The 26,784-nt window shown below is 38.3% G+C and overlaps 1 protein-coding gene across 3 annotated transcripts in view; it reads right to left on the reverse strand.

Annotated features, from left to right (window-relative positions):
* The window catches only part of LOC105481817 (G protein-coupled receptor 137C), an 85,908-nt gene that overhangs the window by 37,644 nt on the left and 21,480 nt on the right, over positions 1 to 26,784 (reverse strand). For all 3 annotated transcript variants that reach the window (XR_011625881.1, XM_071100183.1, XM_011741565.3), the window contains exons 2-3: positions 2,624 to 2,667; positions 602 to 830 (exon numbers count right to left, since the gene is read on the reverse strand). Coding sequence is in view for 2 of the 3 variants with exons in the window: in XM_071100183.1 (XP_070956284.1) it covers positions 602 to 830; positions 2,624 to 2,667 (273 nt within the window). In the remaining variant the exon portion in view is untranslated. The remainder of the gene's footprint in view (positions 1 to 601; positions 831 to 2,623; positions 2,668 to 26,784) is intronic.

Below are 26,784 nucleotides of genomic sequence, written 5' to 3' on the forward strand. Positions count from 1 at the left end.
TTGGGTGAAGTAACGTTTTCTAACCTTTATACAAATAAAGACCACTTTTACCTATATGACATCTTAACATTGCTAACCCTGCCACCCTTACTGTGCAAAATCTTAAGATGCGAGTGTGGCTTTATATTATAGACTATTTTTGATCCGTTCATATATATTCTGATTTCTTTCATGTGATTAGCCTCCAATGCAGAATCACAGAAAATACAATATGCTTAGTATATTCTTTCTTCTTTTCTTTAAACCATTGTTTAGTAAGGACCAAATATTGAATAACTTTTAATTTCTAGTGATTATTCTTTCATGCTCAAAGTGTAACTGTTATTCAGGATATTAAAAAAAAAAAAAAAAAACAATGTCTGTAGTCCCAGCTACTTGGGAGGTTGAGGCAGAGGATCACTTGAGCCCCAAAGCTCAAGGCTGCACTGCACAATGACTACATCTGTGAAGAGCCACTGCACTCTAGCCTGATTAATATGGCAAGACTCTGTCTCAAATAAAATAAAATAAAATAGCAATATAAACTTTCCATTAATATATGATTAGTAGGCTCAGAATTTGAAATTAGATTTTCAAGTGCCAATTTAAGAAATATACTTACCTTTGATTCGAGGTAGACATTTGCTGATGACATTTTTGTAATTTTGCATATGTAACTAACTAAAGAGATGGCACAAAGAATAAACAGGCTATCATTAATTAATGCTCGAACAAACACAGTCCATTTCAACTGATTTTCTGGGACATCTCCATGAACTAGCATTGCACAAGTCAAGTTCACCACTAAAAAGAGCAGGCTCGCCATTATAAAGCCGAAATGCAGTAGAACTCTGAAAGAAAAAAAGTGTATTAGATGGTCATATAACTAACAAGAAATTAAATTTAATTCTGAATTAGTTTGTTATGTTAGGTGTAAGAATTCCTTCAGTTTGAAATGTTTATGAATGGCATAGATTTTTAAGCATTTATTCAGAAATAATCTCAGGTTGAGCTGAACTCAGTTGTCTCTACCAGGAATAAGACAGGACAATTTTAACACTATTTCAAGTAATCCCAAATTTTTCATTTTTATAACTATTAAGCATATTTTCATTAACTTTTCCAATCCAAGAGTTATCAGGCTTTTATAATGTGCCTGAAAATTAATATACTGTACCTAAATTTATATTGATTACCTAATATTAATTTTAAGAGTTAGGCCAGGCATGGCGGCTCACGCCTGTAATCTCAGAACTTTGGGAGGCCGAGGCAGGCAGATCACTTGAGGCCAGGAGTTTGAGACCAGCCTGGCTAACATGGTGAAACCGCATCTCTACTAAAAATACAAAAATTAGCCGGTGTGGTGGTGCACACCTGTAGTCCCAGCTATTCAGGAGGCTGAGGCACGAGAATCACTTGAACCCAGGAGGTGGAGGTTGCAGTGAGCCAAGATAGCGCTATTGCACTCCGGCCTGGGTGAGAGTGCGAGACTGTATCAATTAAAAAAAAAAAAAAAAAGGAAAAAAAAATTTTAAGAGTTAAAGCATGTTTTAAACAACATTCCTTATGAATGGTCTGATTATAGCAAACAATGCTTTCAAACTTGACTAAAGAAGAATATAGGGACAGTATATGTAGAGTTTCAAGCACTCATTAATACCTCATGTTCTTATAAAGTTGCATATTTACTGTGCATAAAGAGCAACTCTGCACATAAAATCCTTAATCTCCTCCCCCTAAGAAAATTTAGGCTACCTCATAAGAACTCTTCAGTTAAGGCTGCTATCTGTATCAAGTAGCAGTAACAACTATCTGTATGAATGTAATCCCAGTTCAAACACATTTATACTCCCAAATTAAATACATATGATGCTGAAATTTATCTGGCTTCCTGATATATTGGGTCATTTCAATAGTGGAAATCATAAAGTAGCTGCCTTTGGAAATGGTTTAAATGAGGTAAATTGAAGGTAATGTGCAATCTGTAACAAGCAAACTAAACTGCTTAGCGTACATGTAAAGCAAAAAGATTTTCGTTTTAAAAGGTTGTATTTTAAAGTTCTTCCAGATTAAATAACGAAAACAGTAATTACATAGTTTGAAACCCAAAAAGGATCTTGGAATTACCTATATATCCAGATAATTAGAGTAGTTTAGAAAACCAAAGCACAGAGAGGGTACGTGAGTTGCATAGTAAGCATGTTAGTGGGAAAATTGGGTTGGAAACCCCAGTCTCCTGACTCCACAGCTTAGCACTCTCGCTTTTGAGATTGATCAGTACTGAAATATTACTTATTTCATGGAACATTCTCACTTCAAACAGCATAATCTAACTTTGGCAAAAGTCATGCAGTTAGATCTAATATTTGAAGCAGGGCAGGGACAGAGCAGCAAACAAACAAAAACTGAGTCAGCTGTATGGCTGAAGGGAGAGAAATTTGAGCTACCCAATTTACTTCCTTTGAACCAATCTAACAACTTGGTTTTCTATAAAACCGTGAAGGTGCCTTCAACAACCACTCCCCTTCTACCACGAGAAGTCTGCTATAAAAAAAAATTAGATCTTTTAGGTACTAAGCCTTATTATTAATGAATTAATGCTTTAGATCTTTTAGATAGAAATTTAGATACTCATAAAACTTACTTGTGTCTGTCAAGTTCAGTGGCACATCTGACTTTACATATAACCTATAAAGAGAATATAAAAAGAAAATTTTGAAAACATGTAATATTGAATTCTTAAATATGTTCTGATTTTGTGTTTTAAAGTGCTACAACTATAAACAACATACAGCAAGCAAAGTTCAAATGTTAAAAGCTGAACTACCATAAATTAAAAGACAGTTTTCCAAAGGCTTAAAACAATAAATCAATAACTTTCTTTGTTATCAACATAAACTTACATTTCTATCTTTAAAGATTTAAACAGAATTAATTCAGTTTAAACATTTACTGAAGTTTTATTATGAGGCAGACATTGTGCTGAATGGCTTGCCACCTATCCTAAACTTCATTAGTCATGTTTTATTCTAAAATGGAACTTCTTGCTTAAATATGAATATGGCTGAGTGTTCTCCAAAGACTATTTTCTTCAGTAATGAAATGAATTAGTAAAGTGAGATGAGGTACCAAAAGTGAACACAGAGATAATGAGCATATATCATATTTAGTAAACTTTCTTCTTTTACAAAGCCTTACAAAAAGCAGGTACTCAGATACTTGTTGAATAAAGTTAGGCGGGTAGGTAAACAAAATTTGAAATAAACATGGTATATTCTGAGAACATGGTACTAAGGGTCTCAAGTCCTTATTGGTAAACTTTAAATTATTCTTTAGATAATGGGAAGATATTGAAGGTTTTTATATAGTTATTCCAAAATACGGAATTTCACTAATCTGACATTAATGTACAGGCTACTACAGAGGAACTACAAAATAAAAGTAGAAAGACCAGTTACAGGACTATTGAAGTAGAGTATGAACTTTCGGGACCTGGAAAGAAAGAAGAAAGTGTATTATGAAGAAAAATAGTGGAGGTACATGGTAATGTACTGATTTCATTCAAACATTTACCAAGTGCCTATTATATATCACATTCTATGAAAGATGCTATGGATTCATAAACATGACCACGGTTTCTGCTCTCTAGGAGCTCAGAGTATGGAAGAACAGATAAACCATCTATTCTGATACATTGTGATATAAATGCAAAATATGCTATCACTAAATCTATAAAGAGAAAAATACTAATTTGCTCCAAGAAAGTGTATGAGGTAAGGGGAAAAACTGTCTGGAGCATCAGGGAGGACTTCTCATATCTGAGCCAACTTACGAAGAGTAAATTGGTGTGAGGCAGGTGAATCATCAGGCAAAGACAGACGCCTGTGCATCTACTCCTACCTACTGTACAGCCATGTGTCACTTAATGACAGAGATATGCTCTGAGAAATGCATTGTTACAAATGCACCATTTGGAGATATGAGGGGTCCCTTTCAGGATGGCCAATAGGAACAGCTCCAGTGTGCAGCTTCTAGCAAGATCGACGCAGAAGATAGGTGATTTTTGCATTTCCAACTGAGGTACCTGGTTCCTCTCATTGGGACTGGTTGTACAGTGGGTGCAGCCCATGGAGGGCGAACTGAAGCAGGGCTGGTGTTGCCTCATCCGGGAAGTGCAAGGGGTTGGGGGATTTCCCTTTCCTAGGCAAGGGAAGCCGTGACAGACTGTACCTGGAGGAATGGTACACTCTCGTCCAAAAACTGTACTTTTCCCATGGTCTTAGCAACTGGCAGACCAGGAGATTCCCTCCTGTACCTCTGTCCCACACCCACAGAGCCTTGCTCAATGCTAGCACAGCAGTCTGAGATCAACCTGCAATGCTGCAGCCTGGTGGGGGAGGGGCATCCACCATTACTGAGGCTTAAATAGGTAAACAAAGCAGCTGGGAAGCTTGAACTGGGTGGATCCCACCGTAGCTCAGCAAGGCCTACCGCCTCTCTAAAGGTCACCTCTGTGGGCAGGGCACAGCTGAACAAAAGGCAGCAGACAACTTCTGCAGACTTAAACATCCCTCTCTGACAGCTTGGAAGAGAGCAGTGGTTCTCCCAGCACAGAGTTCAAGCTCTGAGAACAAACAGACTGTCTCCTCAAGTGGGTCCCTGACCCTGGGTAGCCTGACTGGGAGACACCTCCCAGTAGGGGCCGACAGACACCTCATACAGGCAGGTGCCCCTCTGGGATGAAGCATCCAGAGGAAGGATCTGGCAGAAATATTTGCTGTTCTGCAACATTTGCTGTTCTGCAGCCTCTGCTGGTGATACTCAGGCAAACAGGTTGTGAGGTGGACCTCCAGCAAACTCCAACAGACCTGCAGCTGAGAGGCCTGACTGTTAGAAGGAAAACTAACAAACAGAAAGGAATAGCATCAACATCAACAAAAAGGATATCCACACCAAAACCACATCTGTAGGTCACCAATATCAAAGACCAAAGGTAAATGAAACCACAAAAATGGGGAGAAACCAGAACACAAAAGCAGAAAATTCCAAAAACCAGAGTGCCTCTTCTCTTCCAAAGGATAGCAGATCCTCGCCAGCAATGGAACAACACTGGACAGAGAATGAGTTTGACGAGTTGACAGAAGTAGGCTTCAGAAGATCGGTAATAATAAACTTCTCCGAGCTAAAGAAGCATGTTCTAACCCAATGCAAGGAAGCAAAAAACCTTGAAAAAAGGTTAGACGAATGGCTAACTAGAATAAACAGTGTAGAGAAGACCTTAAATGACCTGATATAGCTGAAAACCACAGCACAAGCACTTCATGATGCATGCACAAGCTTCAGTAGCCGATTCAATCAAGTGGAACAAAGGATATCAGTGATTTAAGATAAATTAATAAAATAGAGCAAGAAGACAAGATTAAGAAAAAAGAGTAAAAAGAAATGAACAAAGCCTCCAAGAAATATGGGACAATGTGAAAACACCAAATCTACGTTTGACTGGTGTACCTGAAAGTGACAGGGAGAATGGAACCAAGTTAGAAAACACTCTTCAGGATATTATCCAGGAGAACTTCCCCCAACCTAGCAAGGCAGGCCAACATTCAAATTCAGGAAATACAGAGAACACCACAAAGATACTCCTCGAGAAGAGCAACCCCAAGACACGTAACTGTCAGATTTACCAAGGTTGAAATGAAGGAAAAAATGTTAAGGGCAGCCAGAGAGAAAGGTCGGGTTACCCACAAAGGGAAGCCCATCAGACTAACAGCAGATCTCTTGGCAGAAACCCTACAAACAAGAAGAGAGTGGGGGCCAATATTCAATATTCTTAAATAAAAGAATTTTCAACCCAGAATTTCATATCCAGCCAAACTAAGCTTCATAAGTGAAGGAGAAATAAAATCCTTTACAGACAAGCAAATGCTGAGAGATTTTGTCACCACCAGGCCTACCTTACAAGAGCTCCTGAAGGAAGCACTAAACATGGAAAGAAACAACCGGTACCAGCCACTGCAAAAACATGCCAAATTATAAAGACCAATGATGCTATGAAGAAACTGCACCAATTAATGGGCAAAACAACCAGCTAACATCATAATGACAGGACCAAATTCACACATAACAATATTAACCTTAAATGTAAATGGGTTAAATGCCCCCAGTTAAAAGACACAGACTGGCAAATTGGATAAAGAGTCAAGAGCCATTGGTGTGCTGCATTCAGGAGACCCATCTCATGTGCAGAGACACACATAGGCTCAAAATAAAGGGATGGAGGAAGATCTACCAAACAAATGGAAAGCAAAAAAAAGCAGCAGTTGTTTTCTGATAAAACAGACTTTAAACCAACAAAGAACAAAAGAGACAAAGAAGGTCATTACTGAATGGTAAAGGGATCAATTCAACAAGAAGAGCTAACTATCCTAAATACACCCAATACAGGAGCACCCAGACTCATAAAGAAAGTCCTTACAGACCTACAAAGAGACTTAGACTCCCAATAATGGGAGACTTTAACACCCCACTGTCAATTTCAATATTAGCTAGATCAATGAGACAGAAGGTTAACAAGGATATCCAGGACTTGAACTCAGCTCTGCACCAAGCAGACCTAATAGACAGCTACAGAACTCTCCACCCCAAATCAACAGAATATACCTTTTTCTCAGCACCACATTGCCCTCATTCTAAAATTGACCACATAATTGGAAGTGAAACACTCCTGAACAAATGTAAAATAACAGAAATCACAACAAACTGTCTCTCAGACCACAGTGCAATCAAATTAGAACTCAGGATTAAGAAACTCACTAAAAACCGCACAACTACATGGAAACTGAACAACCTGTTCCTGAATGACTACTGGGTACATAACGAAATGAAGGCAGAAATAAAGATGTTCTTTGAAACCAATGAGAACAAAGACACATCATACCAGAACCTCTGGGACACATTTAAAGCAGTGTGTAGAGGGAAATTTATAGCACTAAATGCCATAAGAGGAAGCAGGAAAGATCTAAAATTGATACCCTAACATCACAATTAAAAGAACTAGAGAAGCAAGAGCAAACAAATTCAAAAGCTAGCAAAAGGCAAGAGATAACTAAGATCAGAGCAGAACTGAAAGAGGGAGAGATATAAAAAATTCTTCAAAAAATCAATGAATCCAGGAGCTGGTTTTTTGAAAGATCAACAAAATAGACCACTAGCAAGACTAATAAAGAAGAAAAGAGAGAAGAATCAAATAGACACAATAAAAAATGTAAAGGGGATATCATCATCAATCCCACAGAATTGCGAACTACCACCAGAGAACACTATAAACACCTCTACACAAATAAACTAGAAAATCCAGAAGAAATGGATAAATTCCTGGACACATACACTCTCCCAAGACTAAACCAGGAAGAAGTTGAATCTCTGAATAGATCAATAACAGGTTCTGAAATTGAGGCAACAATTAATAGCCTATTAACCAAAAAACATCCAGGACCAGATGGATTCACAGCCCAATTCTACCAGCGGTACAAACAGGAGCTGGTACCATTCATTCTAAAACTATTCCAATCAACAGAAAAAGAGGGACTCCTCCCTAACTCATTTTATGAGGCCAGCATCATCCTGACACAAAAGCCTGGCAGAGACACAACAAAAAAGGAAAATTTTAGACGAATATGCCTATGTGAAAATCCTCAATAAAATACGGGCAAACTGAATCCAGCAGCACATCAAAAAGCTTATCCACCACAATCAACTTGGCTTCATCCCCGGGATGCATGGCTGGTTCAACATATCAAATCAATAAACATAATCCATCACATAAACAGAACCAATGACAAAAACCACACGATTATCTCAATAGATGCAGAAAAGGCCTTCAACAAAACTCAACAGCCCTTCATGCTAAAAACTCTGAATATACTAGGTATTGATGCAACGTATCTCAAAATAGTAAGAGCTATTTATGACAAACCCACAGCCAGTATCATACTGAATGGGCAAAAACTGGAAGCACTCCCTTTGAAAACCGGCACAAGACAAGGATGCTCTCTCTCACCACTCCTATTCAACATAGTGTTGGAAATTCTGGCCAGGGCATTCAGGCAAGAGAAAGAAACAAAGGGTATTCAATTACGAAAAGAGGAGGTCAAATTGTCCCTGTTTGCAGATGACATGATTGTATATTTAGAAAACCCGATTGTCTCAGCCCAAAATCTCCTTAAGCTGATAAGCAACTTCAGCAAAGTCTCAGGATACAAAAATCAATGTGCAAAAATCACAAGCATTCCTATACACCAATAACAAACAGAGAGGTGAATCATGAGTGAGCTCCCATTCACAATTGCTATAAAGAGAATAAAATACCTAGGAATCCAAGTTACAAGGGATGTGAAGAACCTTTTCAAGGAGAACTACAAACCACTGCTCCACAAATAAAAGAGGACACAAACAAATGGAAGAACATTCCATGCTCATGGATAGGAAGAATCAATATTGTCAAAACGGCCATACTGCCCAAGATAATTTATAGATTCAGTGCCATCCCCACCAAGCTACCAATGGCTTTCTTCACAGAATTGGAAAAAATACTTTAAAGTTCATATGGAACCAAAAAAGAGCCTGCATAGCCAAGACAAACAGCAAAAAGAACAAAGCTAGAGGCATCATGCTACCCGACTTCAAACTATACTATAAGGCTACAGTAACCAAAACAGCATGGTACTGGTACCAAAACAGATATATAGACCAATAGAACAGAACAGAGGCCTCAGAAATAACACCCCACATCTACAACCATCTGACCTTTGACAAACCTGACAAAAACAAGCAATGGGAAAAAGACTCCCTATTTAATAAATGGTGCTGGGAAAACTGGCTAGCTATATGTAGAAAGCCGAAACTGGATCCTTTCCTTACACCTTATACAAAAATTAATTCAGGATGAATTAAAGACTTAAATGTAAGACCTAAAGCCATAAAAACCCAAGAAGAAAACCTAGGCAATACCATTCAGGACATAAGTGTGGGCAAAGACTTCATGACTAAAACACCAAAAGCAATGGCAACAAAAGCCAAAATAGACAAATGGAATCCAATTAAAGTAAAGAGCTTCTGCATAGCAAAAGAAGCTACCACCAGGGTGAACAGGCAACATAAGGAATAAGAGAAAATTTTTGTAATCTACCCATCTGACAAAGGGCGAATATCCAGAATCTACAAAGAACTTAAGTTTACAAGAAAAAAACAAACAACCTCATCAAAAAGTGGGCAAAGGATATGAACAGACACTTCTCAAAAGAAGACATGTGTGCAGCCAACATACACATGAAAAAATGCTCATCATCGCTGCTCATTAGAGAAATGCAAATCAAAACCACAATGAGATACCATCTCATGCCAGTTAGAATGGCAATCATTAAAAAGTCAGGAAATAACAGATGCTGGAGAGGATGAGGAGAAATAGGAACGCTTTTACCCTGTTGGTGGGAGTGTACATTAGTTCAACCATTGTGGAAGACAGTGTGGCAATTCCTCAAGGATCTAGAACTAGAAATACTACTTGACCCAGTGATCCCATTACTGGGTATATACCCAAAGGATTACAAACCATGCTACTATAAAGACACATGCACACGTATGTTTATTGTGGCACTATTCACAATAGTAAAGACTTGGAACCAACCCAAATGTCCATCAATGATAGACTGGATTAAGAAAATGTGGCACATATACACCATGGAATACTATACAGTGATAAAAAAGAATGAGTTCATGTCCTTTGCCGAGACATGGGTGAAGCTGGAAAACATCATTCTCAGCAGACTATCACAAGGACCAAAAACCAAATACCACATGTTCTCATTTATAGGTGGGAGTTGAACAATGAGAATACATGGACACAGGGCAGGGAACATCACACACCGGGGTCTATAGGAGGGTGGGGCCTGGGGAGGATAGCATATCTAATGTAAATGTTGAGTTGATGGGTAGAGCAAACCAACATGACACATGTATACCTATGTAACAAACATGCACATTGTGCACATGTATCCTAGAACTTTAAGTATAATTAAAAACAACAACAAAAAAGCACAATCTGTCAGTGTGTGAACATTACAGAGTACACTTACACAAATCTAGATGATATAGCTTACTACATACCTAGGTCATATGGTATACAGCCTATGCTCCTAGGTTACAAACCTGTATAGCATGTTACTGCTGTACCAAATGCTATGTACAAGTATAACACGATGGTATTTGTGTATCTAAACATAGAAAACATACAGTAAAAACATGTTATAAAATACAAAAAATGGTGCACTTGTATAGGGCACTTAATATGAATGCAGCTTACAGGGCTGGATGTTGCTCTGGGTGTCAGTGAGTGAGTGGTGAGTGAATGTGTAGGCCTAGGACATTACTGTACACTACTGTAGACTTTATAAACATTGTACATTTAGGCTACACTAATTTTATTTCTAAAATGAACAATAAATTAACCTCAGCTTACTATAACTTTTTAAATTTATATACTTTTTAACTTTTTGACTCTTGTACTAACCCTTGGCTTAAAACAGAACTACATCATACAGTTGTACAAAAATATTTTCTTTCTTCATATCCTTATTCAATAAGCTTTTTTTTCCTATTGTAAAATGTTTTCATTTTTTACTTTTTGAACTTTTTTTTCTTAAAGGCTAAGACATAAACACCGCCATTAGCTTAGGCCTTAGGGTCAGGATCATCCATATCACTGTCTTCTAACTCCACATCTTGTGTCACTGGAAGGTGTTTAGATGCAATAACATGCATGGAGCTGACATCTCCTATGATAACAATGCCTTCTTCTGGAATACTTCCTGAAGGACCTATGTGAGACTTTTCTACAGTAAACTTTTTTTTTAATAAGTAGAAAGGAATTCTAAAATAATAGTAAATACATCAACCAGTAACACAATCATTTATTATCCAGTATTATATACTGTACATAATTGTATGTGGTACACTTTTATACCACTGGCAGCACAGCTTTGTTTATACTAGCATCACCATAAACATGTGAGTAATGCACTGTGCTATGACGTTACAATGGCTATGATGTTAAAATGGCTACGTCACTAGGTTATAGGAATATTTCAACTTCATTATAATCTTAAGGGACCACTGTTCTATGTGGGGTGAGTTATTTACTGAAATGTTGTTATGTAGTGCCTGACTGTGTTTTGGTAACAGTACTACCACCTACCAGATGCTGAATGTAATGAAGGAGTCGAAAATAGTATGATTCATCTCTAAACTGTACCACTTATATTAAGTCTCAGATGCATCCACTTTTGCCATCTCCACTATCACAGCGGATTATTACAACAGCCTTTTAATTGATTCCTCTACTATCATTCTTAATTCCATCCACCTCTTCAGATGATAACTGTTCATTTGACCACTTTTTAAAACTCCCCCTCCATACATGATTTATTTAAATTTTAAAAATTGTGGTAATATAGATAGAACATAAAATTTAACTATTTTTTAGTGTATGGTTCACTGGCATTAAGTACATTCACATTGTTGTGCAACCATCACCTTTATCCATCTCCCAAGCCTTTTCATTTTCCCAAACTGAAACTCTGTACCCATTCATTAAGCAATAACGGCCCATTCCCTCCTCCTCCAGGATCCGGCAACCATCTCTCTACTTTCTGTCCTTATGAATTTGACTACTATATGTACCTCATATAAGTAGATTCATACAATATTTGTCCTTTTGTGACTTTCATTTAACATAATGTCTTCAAGGTTTATTTAAACTGCAGCATGTGTCAGAATGTCCTTCTTTCTAAGGCTGAATAATATTCCATTGCATGTATATACCATAGTTTGTTTATCCATTCATCCATCAATGGACACTTAGGTAGCCTCTACCTTTTGGCTATTGTGAAAGCTGCTGCTATGAACATCAATGTTCTGTATGATTTTCAAAAAATCATTTGAGAGCAAGTTGTACAACACTCCTTTGCCCTAAGTACTTCAGTGTATACTTCTTTAAAGATGAAAATTCTCCTATGTAACGACAGTATAATTACAAAAATCATAAAGCTGTATGTGTATACCATCATGTAATTTTCATACCTTATTCATATTTTTCCAATCATTCCAATGAAGTCCTTTATGAAAAAAAATCCAGGATTATGCATTATGTACAGATTTTATGTGTATTTAGTCTCTTTTAATCTTCACTTTTTTCCTTTGTCTTTAATGATATTCACAATTTTGAAGAATATAGAGACCAGTGGTCTTACAGTGTTTCTTTATTATTAGATTTTTGGATATGCATTTTGGTAGGATTACCACATAAGTGATGATGTTGCATTCTCTTCAATGCATTATATCAGGAGGTTCATGATGCTGATTTGTCCCATTACTGTGAACTTTAATCAGTTGGGCCAGGAGTGGTGGCTCATGCCTGTAATCCCAGCACTCTGGGAGGCTGAGGCAGGTGGATCACCTGAGGTCAGAAGTTCGAGACCAGCCTGGCCAACATGGCGAAACCCTCTCTATTAAATTAAAAAAAGTAGCCGGGAGTTGTGGTGCGCACCTTTAGTCCCAGCTACTCGGGAGGCTGAGGCCGGAGAATTGCTTGAACTCGGGAAGCAGAGGGTGCAGTGAGCCGAGACTGCACCATTGCTCTCCAGTCTGGGCAACAAGAACAAAATTCTGTCTCAGAAACAAAACACAACAAAAAACTTTAATAAATTGGTTAAAGTGGTATTTATAGTGTTTTCCCACCATTTAGTTACTGTTTTCCCATTGTATTTAAAGAGTATCATATAGAGCAATATTTAGAGACTATGTAAATATCTTTTATTCTTCAAATTTCCTTGACTAGTTTGTAATATCTACCAATGATTCTTACCTGAATAAATTATGATGGAGGAACTTCTTTTAAAAAATTACATCTGATCACACTATTCCAGAAAAAAGTCCACACTCCTTTAATACATAAAAGGTCTTTTATTGTCTAGCTCCACCTTCCCATCCTTGTATCCTTTTAGCCCCAATTTCAAACGTACAGTTTTGTCATTCTGAATTATTATGTTTTACATTTTATTGAAGGAGTCTCACTCTGTCACCCAGGCTGGACTGCACTGGCATGATCTCAGCTCACTGCAACATCCACCTCCATGGTTCAAGCGGTTCTCCTGCCTCAGCCTCTCGAGTAGCTGGGATTACAGGCATGTGCCACCATGCCCAGTGAATTTTTGTATTTTTAGTAGAAACAGGGTTTCACCATGTTGGCCAGGCTGGTCTCGAGCTCCTGACCTCAAACGATCCACCTGCCTCAGCCTCCCAAAGTGCTGGGATTATGGGCATGAGCCACGGCACCTGGCCTGGTCATTCTGAATTATTTACAACTCTTCAAATAAGTGGTTCAATTTTATATCTCTGTGCCTTTGTACATATTTTTTACTTTGCTTAGACTATGCTTTATGGCCAGATAACAAATTCCAACTCATCCTTCCAGACATTACGAGAATGTCATTCTTTATATTGTTAGGTGAAGTGTCTCAGCGAGAGAGAAAACTCTTTTTATTCTTGCATTATTAATCATACTCTACAGCATTTATTTACATATTTATTTCTCTCTTAAGAAAGACCATAATTTACTCAGATACATAGCCCTAGTGCCTACCGTAATGCCTGGTTCACAATAGGTTTTCAGAAAGTATTTGAATAAATGAGCAGTGAATTAAGGTTAAAGAAAGTACTTTCATATGGTGGTGGTGTGTGGGATAGTGTGGGAAACAGCAGAAGTTGAAGCTGGAGGCAAGCAGTCATCAAATTATGGAGGCTTTGTATAAAATGCTGAAGAATTAGGCTGGCTATAAACTCTGTAATATGATTCTATGTTTGAATGACTTCTTAAGTGACAATGTATAAAATGCATTACAGTGGGGCAAAGAATTCCAGTTAAAAGACTGTTGAACTTGACTGAGCTGACTAAACTACATTTTCAGGTTTTGAATCTAAACAATTGATAGAATGAGGGCCCCACTGAAAAAAAACTTAAAAGCCAGGTCATGAAATGTATTGTTACATTTAAAATTTATTACATCTAGGCAAAATAAAAGATAATAGGTGAGTTTTGGAATGTAAGAGGGAAATTACAGTCACCTATAGAGGTGACAGCTGAAACTCAGTAGAATACACTTGAGGTGTGAACAAGTGTAGAATGAGAGTCAACCTGTGATATGTTCACATTTAATAGTCAGAATTAGAAAGCACAGAGTAAAGAAAAGGGAGATGGGCAGAGGAGAGAAACGTAAGAATCAGACTAGTCATAGAAAACAGCAGAGTAGTTTAGAGTTAAAAGGAAGAAAGTAGAGCCATTGCTAAATTCTGAAAAATGTCAGAAATGATTAAGAAAATACCATTTAATTGAGTGACTGGTATGTCACTGGTACCTTGCAAAGAATAATTTTCAGATTGACAGAGCAGAAGTGCAAAGAGTTGATAGGAAGCAAGACAACAGAAGCAGTGAGTATAGACTGAGAGATATCTGAAGCTAAGAGAAACCTGGAAAAATCTGTGTTGGAAGAGAATTCTCTATGAATGTCTCATGTTTTTGCATGGTCTGTATCTTCTGAGCAAAGGGGACTGCATGACAAACATCCTTGAATGCAAGACATAGTGTTTACTTTAAGGTCAGAAGGAATATTCCTGACTGGTATAATAAAGGTAGAGAACATTGCACTCCCTGAGGACATTCCAGGATAGTAAAGTCTCCCTCTCTCTCCCTGGTGAAGATTTGCTTACACTCCAGAATAAATGTCTATCTCTGTCTCTCTTTTTTTATTTCAGGGTTTTCTCTCCTGTAGCATTCCCCACTGAATGTGCAGGTAACATCCTCTCATAGTGCTGCCCTATGAATTTGGGGGCTTTGAGACTCACAGCAAAAAGACATTGCTTTTGTTGCTGCTTTAGCCATGAGTGATAAACGGTCTTTTACTCTAACTTGTGGGTCTTGTGTTTTCTTTTTTTTTTTTTGAGACTGAGTCTCCCTCTATCGCCCAGGTTGGAGTGCAGGGGTGTGATCTCAGCTCACTGCAACCTCCACCTCCTGGGTTCAAGTGATTCTCGTGCCGTAGCCTCCCAAGTAGCTGGGACTGCAGGTGCTTGCCACCATGCCCGGCTAATTTTTGTGTTTTTTAGTAGAGACAGGGTTTCAACATGTTGGCCAGGTTGGTCTCTAACTCCTGACCTCAACTGATCTACACACCTTGGCCTCCCAAAGTGCTGGGATTACAGGCGTGAGCCACCGCACCTGGTCTCGGTCTTGTGTTTTCTGTCAGTATATGTACATAAAACAATAGCAGTCTAATCTGTTAAATTTAAAGTAGGGTAAAAGATTCTTCATGGTTGAAGATTTAGCAATCTGTTGGTCAGAAATTGACTAAATAGAGGGAGAAGAAGAAGATGAAGAGTGGAGAGACAATGAGAGAGAGAGAGAGTGAGAGAAGCAACAGAGAGTGAGTTTAATTGTCAGGAAGGCTCTAGACAGAAGAGGCATGTTAGTCCTGAAAAGGAAGACACTATTGAGTCAAGAGAGAAGAAAAGAAAATTAAAGAAAAACCTGGAGGTCTACATAGAAAATTTAAAATAATTTACAAACCAGCTCTTTGTTAAAATAAAAAAATGTGGATATAGTATGGATTCTGATATTTTGATATAGAGAAGAAGGATGAGAGAATTGGCAGATGGATTCTATTTTTTTCTAGGAAAGTAGGAGGCAAGGTCACTTCTTGTGAAAGATGTTAGATTTAAGCACAGGAATATGAAAAACATTTGGAACATATGAATAGAAAGGTTATAAAAGAATATATTGAGAAACAGCAAGGTCCAGTTAAAGTTAAGCAGTTGATAGTGGATATAGTTAGCAAGGTTTTCTGATTTTAAAATGAAAACAATCTAATAGGAAAAAATAATGGGCCAGGTCCAGTGGCTCATGCCTGAAATCCCAGCACTTTGGAAGGCTGAGGTAAAAGGACTGCTTGGGGCCAGTAGTTTGACACCAACCTGGTCAGCATAGCAAGGCTCTGTCTCTGCAATCAATCAATCAGGACTACAACCACACCTATAGTCCTAGCTACTTGGGAGGCTGAGGCAGAGGATTGTTTCAGCCCAGGAGTTTGAGGCTGCAGTGAGTTATGATCATGCTACTGCACTCCAGCCCGGGCAACAGAGGGAGATCCTGTCAAAGTTGTCAGAATCAAAGTGGAATCACTTATGCCAAATCTTAACAAAAGGGAGTCGGGAGGTCAAAAAGGAGGAGTCTTTTGCACATTTCTGTAATAAAAATGATTACAAGGATTCTCTGAAGAACACGACCTTGCATAAAAGTCACCGTAACCTTGCACAAAGAATACTTCTGTGAGGACATCTATCCAGCAACTGCCTGTTCAGCCTTGGAATGACATCACTCTTTTATTAATCCTCGCAGGGAGGGGTAACCATTTCAAAACAACTATGTAACCTTTTGAATTTTGCCTTTAAAAGTTTCCCCTTGCCTTGGTCTCCCTAAATATGCCCATGATCCAGCTTAGCACATACAACCTGGATCATAATCATTCTCCTCATTCCTGACTAAACTTACTGTCTTTGGAGAATCTCTGTTATTTTAGGTTGACACATTACAAAAAGTTCAAATAACTAGGATGCATTTTTTTCATGTAGTAATTTAGAACTAGAAAATGTAGGAACTATTGTAGAGGAAGAACTCACTCTGGTGAATGAACAGGTTTGGCACTGCAAAAAGTCAAGGGATGAGGAATACTAGAATGGAGTGGGGAGAACAGAAGAGATAAAGTGACTAAAAGTCAGGATGAGGGTAAAAAACAGATAAAAGAATAAACTCAATATATATAAGGGAAAAGAGAAGACATCGGTCAGGAAATATAGCTCAGTTTTTAAGAGCTGGTCCAAGGTGTGGTTATGCTACTGGGTGGCTTAAATAGAAATGGAGGGTTTTAGAGCTCAGAGAAACCACTGAATTGAGACATTAGATGGGTTATCAATAAGGGCTTTGAGGAAGATCATATATCACAGGAGACCAAGCAAGAAAGAAGAAAGTGCTGATTCACCCAGGAAGGTAGAAGTTATTATTACAGCCAATGATGATCTAATCGGATGGCACAGATTTCAGAGATGACGATGGTATAACATTAGTAAGTAGTATTGGGAAGTATAAAATAGGCTGATCATTTTTCCCACAAAGGACATGAAATGTCATCTGAGAAGAGCTAGAGTTCAGTGAAGGCATTTAAAAGGATCATGTGAAGAAGAGAATCAGGACAGGGTGAGAGGGATAATCCATAAAAATTACAGGTCATGGGACAATGGGTGTGAAAGAGAGGGTTGAGCTGGATGAGAAAAAAAAATAAAGGTCAGCTACCATCCCAGATTTGCAGAACATGTTCCAATGCGTTATATAAGCATAACCAGGTGCTTAAATCACATTTGGATTATAGTAGGCTTAAACACAATTATCTGCTATTAATAGATGCCAAGTATATTATAGAATATAGCTAACAGGACATGATCGTGAGTTAAAAAATTAGTAATATGAAAAAATATCAAGCAATTATATATCATTTGTTAAGATACTGAAATAATTTATGAAACAATAAACAGAGGCTTTATGTAGATTTTTTGAAGTTCAGAATGATAAATAATGTATCTAAATGACTTACTGATGTCAATTTATGTCAGATGCGCCATATCTTTCCAGATCTTTCTTAATACCAGAAAAAAAATGGATAAATGGGCCACTTATAAAAGAATATTATTCTATGAAAGTATAAAGAATTTTAAGGGTTAATGGCTATCAAATATTTTATATCATATAATCTACTTTTATCCCATATACAGTCTAGCAGATCCTCATTTAGAAAATATTTAGGATTTTTGAATTATTGAAGATTTAAAATAATATTACTAGCATACTCAATTTTATTTTGTAATATTCAAACCATATACAAGTGATTTGAAATGATTTTCTCATTTTATTATTTTTAATTATTTATTTTTGGAGACAGAGTCTCAGTCTGTTGCCTAGGCTGGAGTACACTGCCAAGATCTCAGCTCACCGCAACATCCACTTCCCAGGTTCAAGCCATTCTCCTGCCTCAGCCTCCCAAGTAGCTGGGATGACAGGTACGTGCCACCACACCCGGCTAATTTTTGTATTTTTATTAGAGACTGGGTTTCGCCATGTTGGCCAGGCTGATCTTGAACTCCTTACCTCAGGTGATCTGCCCGCCTTGGCCTCCCAAAGTGCTGGGATTACAGGCATAAGCCACCATGCCCGGCCAGATATTTCCATTTTAAAATGCAGACTTACACATCTCCTTTAGTTCTTCAAATAAAGGAAAGATGAGAGTATTGCAATTATATTTTGTTTGTGACTGTCACCTAATGTAATATTAATACAAGTATCCCAAGACTTGAGGAATACACAATGATATGAAATGTTTATGTTCCCTGCAAATTCATGTTCAAATACTAACCCCCAATGTGATTAGTATCAGGAGGGGGGCCTTTGGGATCTGCTGGGTCATGAGGATGCAGCCCTCATTAATGAGATTAGTATCTTTATAAGACAGATCCCATAGATTCCTCACCTCTTACAACATGTGAGGACATAGTGGGAAGGCACTGTCTATGAACCAGAAAGTGGGTCCTTATCAGACACTAAATCTACTGGCACCTTGGTCTGAAACTTCCCAGCCTCCAGAATGTTGAGAAATAAATTTCTGTTTTTTATAAACTACCCAGTTTATGGTATTTTATTACATGAGCCTGAACACTAAGCAGACTAAGCCAAGAGGGTTACACTGGAGCTTGTATGGTTTATTTTCACCCATGACATGTAGACCATGTTGCTTTGAAGATAGTAGGTACTGAAACACTTATAGAACAGATGCTTTTCTATGGAATTTATTTTTGTCAATTTAATTTTCCCCCTTTTGTTGATCTAAAATAGAAACTTTACTGGAGAGCATATCTAATATAAAATTTGAAATTGACACAAAAATGAATTGTGGTAAACATAATCTCTTTTCCATGGTGAAGAGTTAGGCATACATATCCAATTAAGTAGATGACTTTCACAGAAGCAGTAATCCAATTTCCATATCAATTGCTTAAGTTCTTATAGAGAGTAGTGCACCATTCCCAAGCTTACCATTAATATTGCCTGTGTATAAAATATGAAGCATTTAGCTACTTTAGCCATAAATTGAATACATGCACTTTTCCTCAATGTTCACTTTCTTTCTTTCTTTCTTTCATTGAGACGTAGTCTCTCTATTGCCCAGGCTGGAGTGCAGTGACGCGATCAACCTCCACCTCCTAGATTCAAGCAATTCTCCTGACTCAGTCTCCCAAGTAGCTGGGATTACAGGCGTGCACCACCACGCTCAGCTAATTTTTTAAATTTTTAGTAGAGAAGGGGTCTCACCATGTTGGCCAGCCTGGTGTTGAACTGCTGACCTCAGGTGATCTGCCTGCCTCGGCCTCCCAAAGTGTTGGGATTACAAGCATGAGCCACTGCACCTGGCCAGATGTTCACTTTCAATGCCTATCATATGGTTAAGAACTTTTTTTTTTTTTTTTTTTTTGAGAAGGAGTCTCACTCTGTTGCCCAGGCTGGAGTGCAGTGGCACAATCTCAGCTCACTGCAACCTCCGCCTCCTGGGTTCAAGCAATTCTCCTGCCTCAGCCTCCTGAGTAGCTGAGATTACAGGCACCTGCCACCACGCCTGGCTAATTATTTTGTACTTTTTAGTGGGGTTTCACCATGTTGGCCAGGCTGGTCTCAAACTCCTGACCTCAGGTGATCTACCTGTCTCAGCCTCCCAAAGTGCTGGGATTACAGATGTGAGCCACCACGCCTGCCTAATAACTTTTATCTACTAAAAAACATATGTATATATTTTGTCTACTAAGAAATATATATTTCTATATTTAATATATAAATATAAGTATTTATTATATAAATATAAATAATATATATAAATATTTAGTAGATATATCTACTAAAATATATATATATATATATATATATATTTACAGCAGCCTATTCTTGTTTCTAGGATTCAATATCTTCTTGCATCTCTCTTAGGGTCTTAATACCCTAATGCTTAAAAAATTTTTTCATTGGCCAGGAGCAGTGGCTCACGCCCGTAATCCCAGCACTTTGGGAGGCCGAGGTGGGTATCGCCTGAGCTCAGGAGTTCGAGACCACCCAGGGCAACATGGTGAAACCCCATCTCTACTAAAAATACAAAAAAATTAACTGGGTGTGGTGGTGCACACCTCTAGTCCCAGCTTCTTGGGAGGCTGAGGCAGGAGAATTATTGCTTAGGCCCCAGAGGCAAAGGTTGCAGCGAGCTGAGATTGTGCCACTGAACTCCAGCTTGGGCTACAGTGTGAGACTCCGTCTCAAAAAAAAAAAATTTTTTGTTTTTCTTTCAGTCTCTTCTCTCTGCTTAGTCGAATTTCTTCTAAGCTGCTTAAAAATGACATTATACAAATTGGTATGGTTTAAGTTATGATCAAATGAATTTTGATAATTCAAATAAATATTGAATATCCATATCTAATTTTGTCCCAACTTGAAATTCTACTAAAACAATAGTAAAGGGATTTTCATGAAAGGCATAAGTCTGAGTAGAATAGGAAAGACTGCAATAACGAATGTTGGAAGCTAGAAAGCAGATGGGTGTATGTGCAGAAAAAGGTTAACATGGCAGGCTTGAGACTGCTATCCTTAGAAAGACTGCTTATAAAGTTGGCCTGTGGCTGGCATTTGGAAATTTGGCTTTCAGGAGGATTCCCACCATTCCTTAAATGATAAGTTGTGCTTCATTTTACCTAAAGCATTTGTGCAAATAATATAGTCTATACTGAATACCTGTTTTCTTTCTTGGAGTCTTGACATTTGGTATTTGTTAGGTAGAGGGTACCTACATGGCCAGCTCCCAATAAAAAAAAACTTAGGCACTGAGTTTCTAATGATCTTCCATGGTAGACACCATTTCACATGTGTTGTTACACCTCATTGCTGAATGAATTAAGCACATCCTGTGTAACTCCACTGGGAGAGGACTCTTGGAAGTGTGTGTCTGATTTATTCCAGGCTTTACTCTATGTATCTTTTCCCTCTGATTTGACTCCATGTCCTTTCCCTATAATAAACTGTAACCATGAGTTTAACAATTGTGAGTCCTAGCAAATCATCAAGGCTGAAGGTGACCTTAGGGACACCAAACACAATGTATGATTACCCAAGAAAGATGAATCCCAAGCTAGTAGTGAGAAGGGTTGAGAATAACGTGATTTCAGAATCTTCAAAAGGTACCTGGAGAATCAGGTACCAATCAGAGAGAACTGGGAAGTGGCGGTGGCTAAAACAGGGGTAGATAAAAGCTGTTTAAGAGCAGTTAAATCTCTCTTTCCCTAGTCCATACCCTGGGCAAATGTCTCTTTTTTATCCTGGCAGATATCTGGGTATTTATTCTCTGGAGAGGCCACCGAAAAGCCTTTGGTCTAAAGTATGAAAGTTAAATGCCAGGCACAGTTGATAGTTTAGCACCATACTGAAAATGGAGATGACTGGTATACACCAAGCATAGGGATTCTCCCCCACCCTAACCCTCTTCCCTGACTAGGTTCTCAAAATGCTGGTATAGACCTTTACTCTTTGGAAGATTAGGATATATTTTTTTTTTTTATGAGAAATCTTAGCAGCCCAAGAAGAATGATCTAAACATACTAGCAACAGAGGTTCTGTAACAAATAGTTCAGCCAGATCACCCTACAGTGAAGCTCAAAGTGTACATATCTCACCCATAAGCTGAGAGTTTCCTTTTTTTTTTTGAGACGGAGTCTTGCTCTTATTGCCCAGGCTGGAGCGCAGTGGCACGATCTCAGCTCACCGCAACCTCGGCCTCCTGGGTTCAAGCGATTCTCCAGCCTCAGCCTCCTGAGTACCTGGGACTAAAGGCATGCGCCACCACGCCTGGCTAATTTTTGTATTTTTAATAGAGACAGGGTTTTGCCACGCTGGCCAGGCTGGTCTCAAACTCCTGATCTCAGGTGCTCAGGTGATCCGCCCACCTGAGCCTCCCAAAGTGCTGTGATTACAGGCCTGAGCCACTGTGCCTGGCCTCCACTCTTAATCATGAGCAGAGAGCCAAGGATAACCACATAGCTCAAAGTCTTTAATAAAAGACAGCAGGCCGGGCGCGGTGGCTCACGCCTGTAATCCCAGCACTTTGGGAGGCCGAGATGGGCAGAACACAAGGTCAGGATATCGAGACCATCCTGGCTAACACGGTGAAAACCTGTCTCTACTGAAAATACAAGAAAATTAGCCAGGCATAGTGGCGGGTGCCTGTAGTCCCAGCTATTCAGGAGGCTGAAGCAGGAGAATGGCGTGGACCCGGGAGGCAAAACTTGCAGTGAGCTGAGATCGCGCCACTGCACTCCAGCCTGGGTGACTGAGCGAGACTCTGTCTCTAAATAAATAAATAAATAAATAAATAAATAAATAAATAAATAAATAAAATAAAATAAAAGAGAGCAAAGCAAACAAATAAAAAAATACAGATTTAAAAACTAAAACAGGAAAACTATCCTTAATAAACTTAGAGACAGTAGGTAAGATATTGAGCTCTGAAACAAAAACATGATGCTGGTTAAAAAATTCAGAGAATAAAAAGGAGCTTATGGAAGGGAATTGCATATGCTAGTAGAAATTTTAAAAAGTCTAGAGTCGGGCTGGAAATTGGGAAACTCCACCAAAAAGCAGAGAAAAAAGACAGACGCAAAATAGAAGAGAAATGGATCCATTTAAAAGGTCTAACATCCAAACGTTAAGAGCTCCAGAAAGAGAAACAAATAAAGAAGGGGAGAAAATCAAGTTAAAAATATGAGAATGTTTCCCTAAACTAAAAAATACATGTTAGTAAGTTAAAGGGGCTTGTTCAATATCCAACAAAATGGAGAGAAAACAGACACATTTGAAGATACATTACTATGACATTTCAGAACACTGGAATCAAAGAATAACCTATTATTTTCAGAAAGGAAAAAACAAGTCACATATAAATAATAAAAAATCAGAATTGTATAGAGATGCTCACAGTAGTCTCTGATACTCTTTGTATTTCTGTGGTACCAGTTGTAATGTTACCTTTATTGCTTTTTTTTGAGACAGGGTCTCACTCTGTCACCCACGCTGGAGTGCATTGGCATGATCTCAGTTCACTGCAACCTCTGCCTCCCAGGCTCAAGCAAGCCTCCCACCTCAGCCTCAGTAGCTGGGACTTACAGGCACATGCCACCATGTCCAGCTAATTGGTTTTTTTTTTTTTTTTTGGTAGAAATGGTGTTTTGCTATGTTGCCCAGGCTGGTCTCAAACTCCTGGGTTCAAGTGATCTGCCTGCCTCAGCCTCCCAAAGTGCTGGGATTATGTGCTTGAGCCACTGCACCCTTAAATTTAAATTTATCTGATTTTAAAGATAAAATCAGATCTTTATAGTTTCTAATTGTTCTTATTTGAATCCTATATCTTCTTTTGTTTGCCTACTAATTTATTTATATTTGCCAAGAATCAACTTTTCATTTCATTGATCCTGTGTGTGTGTGTTTGTTTGGTCTCAATTTCATTTAGTTCTGTTCTGATCTCTTTTCTGCTAGCTTTGGGTTTTGTTTGTTCTTGTTTTTCTAGTTCCTTGGGGTGTGACATTAGGCTGTTAATTTGAAATGTCTTTTTTATATAGACATTTAACACTATAAACTTGCCTTTTAGCACTGCTTCTGCTGTATCCCAGAGGTTCTGGTATCTATTTTCACTCATTTAAACAAATATTTTGATTTCTGCCTTGGTTTCACTGTTTACCCAAAGATCATTCAGGAGCAAATATTTAATTTCCAGGTATCTTTTTTTTTTTTTTTTTTTTTGAGGGGTCTCGCTCTGTCACCCAGGCTGGAGTGCAGTGGTGTGAACTTGGCTCATTGCAACCTCCGCCTCCTGGGTTCAAGTGATTCTTCTGCTTCAACCTGCCGAGCAGAGTAGCTGGGACTACAGGTATGCACCACCACGCCCTGCTAATTTTTGTATTTTTAGCAGAGATAGGGTTTCCCCATACTGGCCAGGCTGGTCTTGAACTCCTGACCTCAAGTGATCCACCCGCCTCGGCCTCTCAAAGTGCTGGGATTACAGGTGTGAGCCACTGCGCCCAGCCAAGAGTTCCTGTTGGTACTGATTTCTATTTTTATTTCACTGTGGTCTGAGAAGATGCTTAATATGGTTTCCATTTTAAAAAACTTATTGAGACTCGCCTTGTGGCCCAGCATACGGTCAATTTTTGAGAATGTTCCATGGCAGGTAAGAAGAATGTGTACTCTGTGGTTGTAGGGTAGAATGTTGTATAAATATCTATTAGGTTAATTTGGTTTGAAGTCCAATTTAAGTCCAGAGTTTCTTTGTTGACTTTCTGCCTCGATGACGTGTATAGTGATGTAAGTGGGGCGAAGTCTTTCTGCATTACTACATTGCTCTCTATCTCTTTCAGTACAACTTTATGGAAAAACAATAAGATTTCTCAAATAACTAAAAATGGAACTATAATTCCATTCAGCAATCCCACTACTGGGTATATACCCAAAGGGAAAGAAATCCTTATATCAAAAAGACACCTTCACTCCTGTATTTATCACAGCACTATTCATAGTAGCAAAGATACAGAATCAACTTATGTGTCTATCAATGTATGATTAAAATGTGGTATACATGGACCATGGAATGCTACTCAGCTATAACAAGTATGAAATTCTATTATTTGCAGCAACACTGATGGAATTTGAGGCTATTATCCTAAGTAAAATAACTCAGAAACAGAAAGTCAAATACTGATGTTCTCACTTATAAGTGGGAGTTAAACAAAGTGTACACACGTAGAGTAGTCTGCCTGATAAGAGAGTTTTTCTTTATCTGGGGCCTTAGGCCATTCCAAATAGTTTTTGCTAAAAATGTGAGTTATGGTGCAGCCTTGGGCCATATAGTATCAGTTTAACTTCTGGAGAGGCTGGGGATTGGGTAAAGTCAGCCATGTGGATGCTCCATGCCTATATGACAAACCTCACACAACACGGCTCACAGGAACTTCTTGGTGAGAGACTAAGCTCTATCTATAAGACTCCACTAGAAGATAACTGCAAGGTTGTCCCTGAAGTCTCCTGGACTAACAGAAACCTTAGAGATTTAGTTCAGTAACTTAATTTTATGGATAACAAAGTTGAGCTTTAGAGATTAAAGTAGGCTGTCCTGGAACACACACGGGAAATTGAATAGGATCAAAACCCAGATGTCCTGACTCCCAATTCAAGGCTCATAGGGATCCTGGTTTTCTTTGATGTATTTGTACATTTGGATCTTTAGATGGTATAGTTTAATTCTCGCAATTCATAAATCTTATAAGGTGACAAATATTGTTTTATTAATGTGCCACCTATATGTCACAGCAGCTAGTTATTAGATGTTCAAGATCTGCAGAATTAACATGCCCAAGAAAATGTATTAAGAAATCAAATGATCTGTTTAGTAAAATGTAATAACTGAGCTGTCTAACATCTCTATTTTGTGTTGTTTTTCAGATTGTTAGATAACTTTACATGCCCCTGACTTAACTAAAAGTATTTTTTAAATTTCATTTTCATTTTTACTGAGACACGGTCTTGTTCTGTCACCCAAGCTGGAATGTAGTGGCATGATCACAGCTCACTGAAGCCTTGGCCTCCTGGGCTCAAGTGATCCTCCAACCTCAGTCCCCTGAGGAGCTGGGACTACAGGTGCATGCCACCATGTAGAAGTATTTTTGAAAAGTATAAATAACTAAAATTTTCAGGAGTGAAATATTAAACTTATAGGTGAGAAGAAAAATTTGTGAGCTTTTGTTACTAAAAATATCTGTAAAATATAACTGATTACTATGAACTGTTCATTAGTTTACTATAAACATTTCATTGAAGATAACTTAATGCTTCTTATGTTTATGGAATATACTGAATTTATTCCTGAACCAAGAGTCTCATACAATATAGATTCAGACTCCCTAGAAAACTGGTTTATCTCCTAATACTATCCCCCCACACTCACAATAGGTCCCGGTGTGTGATATTCCCCTTCCTGTGTCCAAGTGATCTCATTGTTCAATTCCCACCTATGAGTGAGAACATGCGCTGTTTGGAAAACTGATTTAAACTGAATTTGTGCTGAAACAATGCTGTCCTTTAAAAAGTTTTCCAACACTACTTCCCCCATTGTATATTACTGATTTTTCATAACACCCTTCATGCTTTTTGAGCTAGGAAGACAGCAGAATTGCTTTTTGGAAAGACAAAGGCAGCACCAGATTCACCAGAGGAAATAGGTCTAATAATGGTGGGGGGCCGGGAAAGGAACAGAATGTATCAGAAGGAGCAACAGAATATCTCAGGGAAGAAAGAAGTAGAAGAAATATTTAGTTTAATCTGGATTTTTCTTTTTTTAAATTATACTTTCAGTTCTGGGATACATGTCCAGAACGTGCAAGTTTGTTACATAGGTACACATGTGACATGGTGGTTTGCCGCACCCATCAACCCGTCATCTACATTAGGTATTTCTCCTAATGCTATTCCTCTCCTAGCTCCCCATCCACCGACAGGCCCCGGTGTGTGATGTTCCCCACCCC

The sequence above is a fragment of the Macaca nemestrina genome, chromosome 7, assembly GCF_043159975.1.
Source record: "Macaca nemestrina isolate mMacNem1 chromosome 7, mMacNem.hap1, whole genome shotgun sequence".
Classification (NCBI taxonomy): Eukaryota; Metazoa; Chordata; class Mammalia; order Primates; family Cercopithecidae; genus Macaca; species Macaca nemestrina.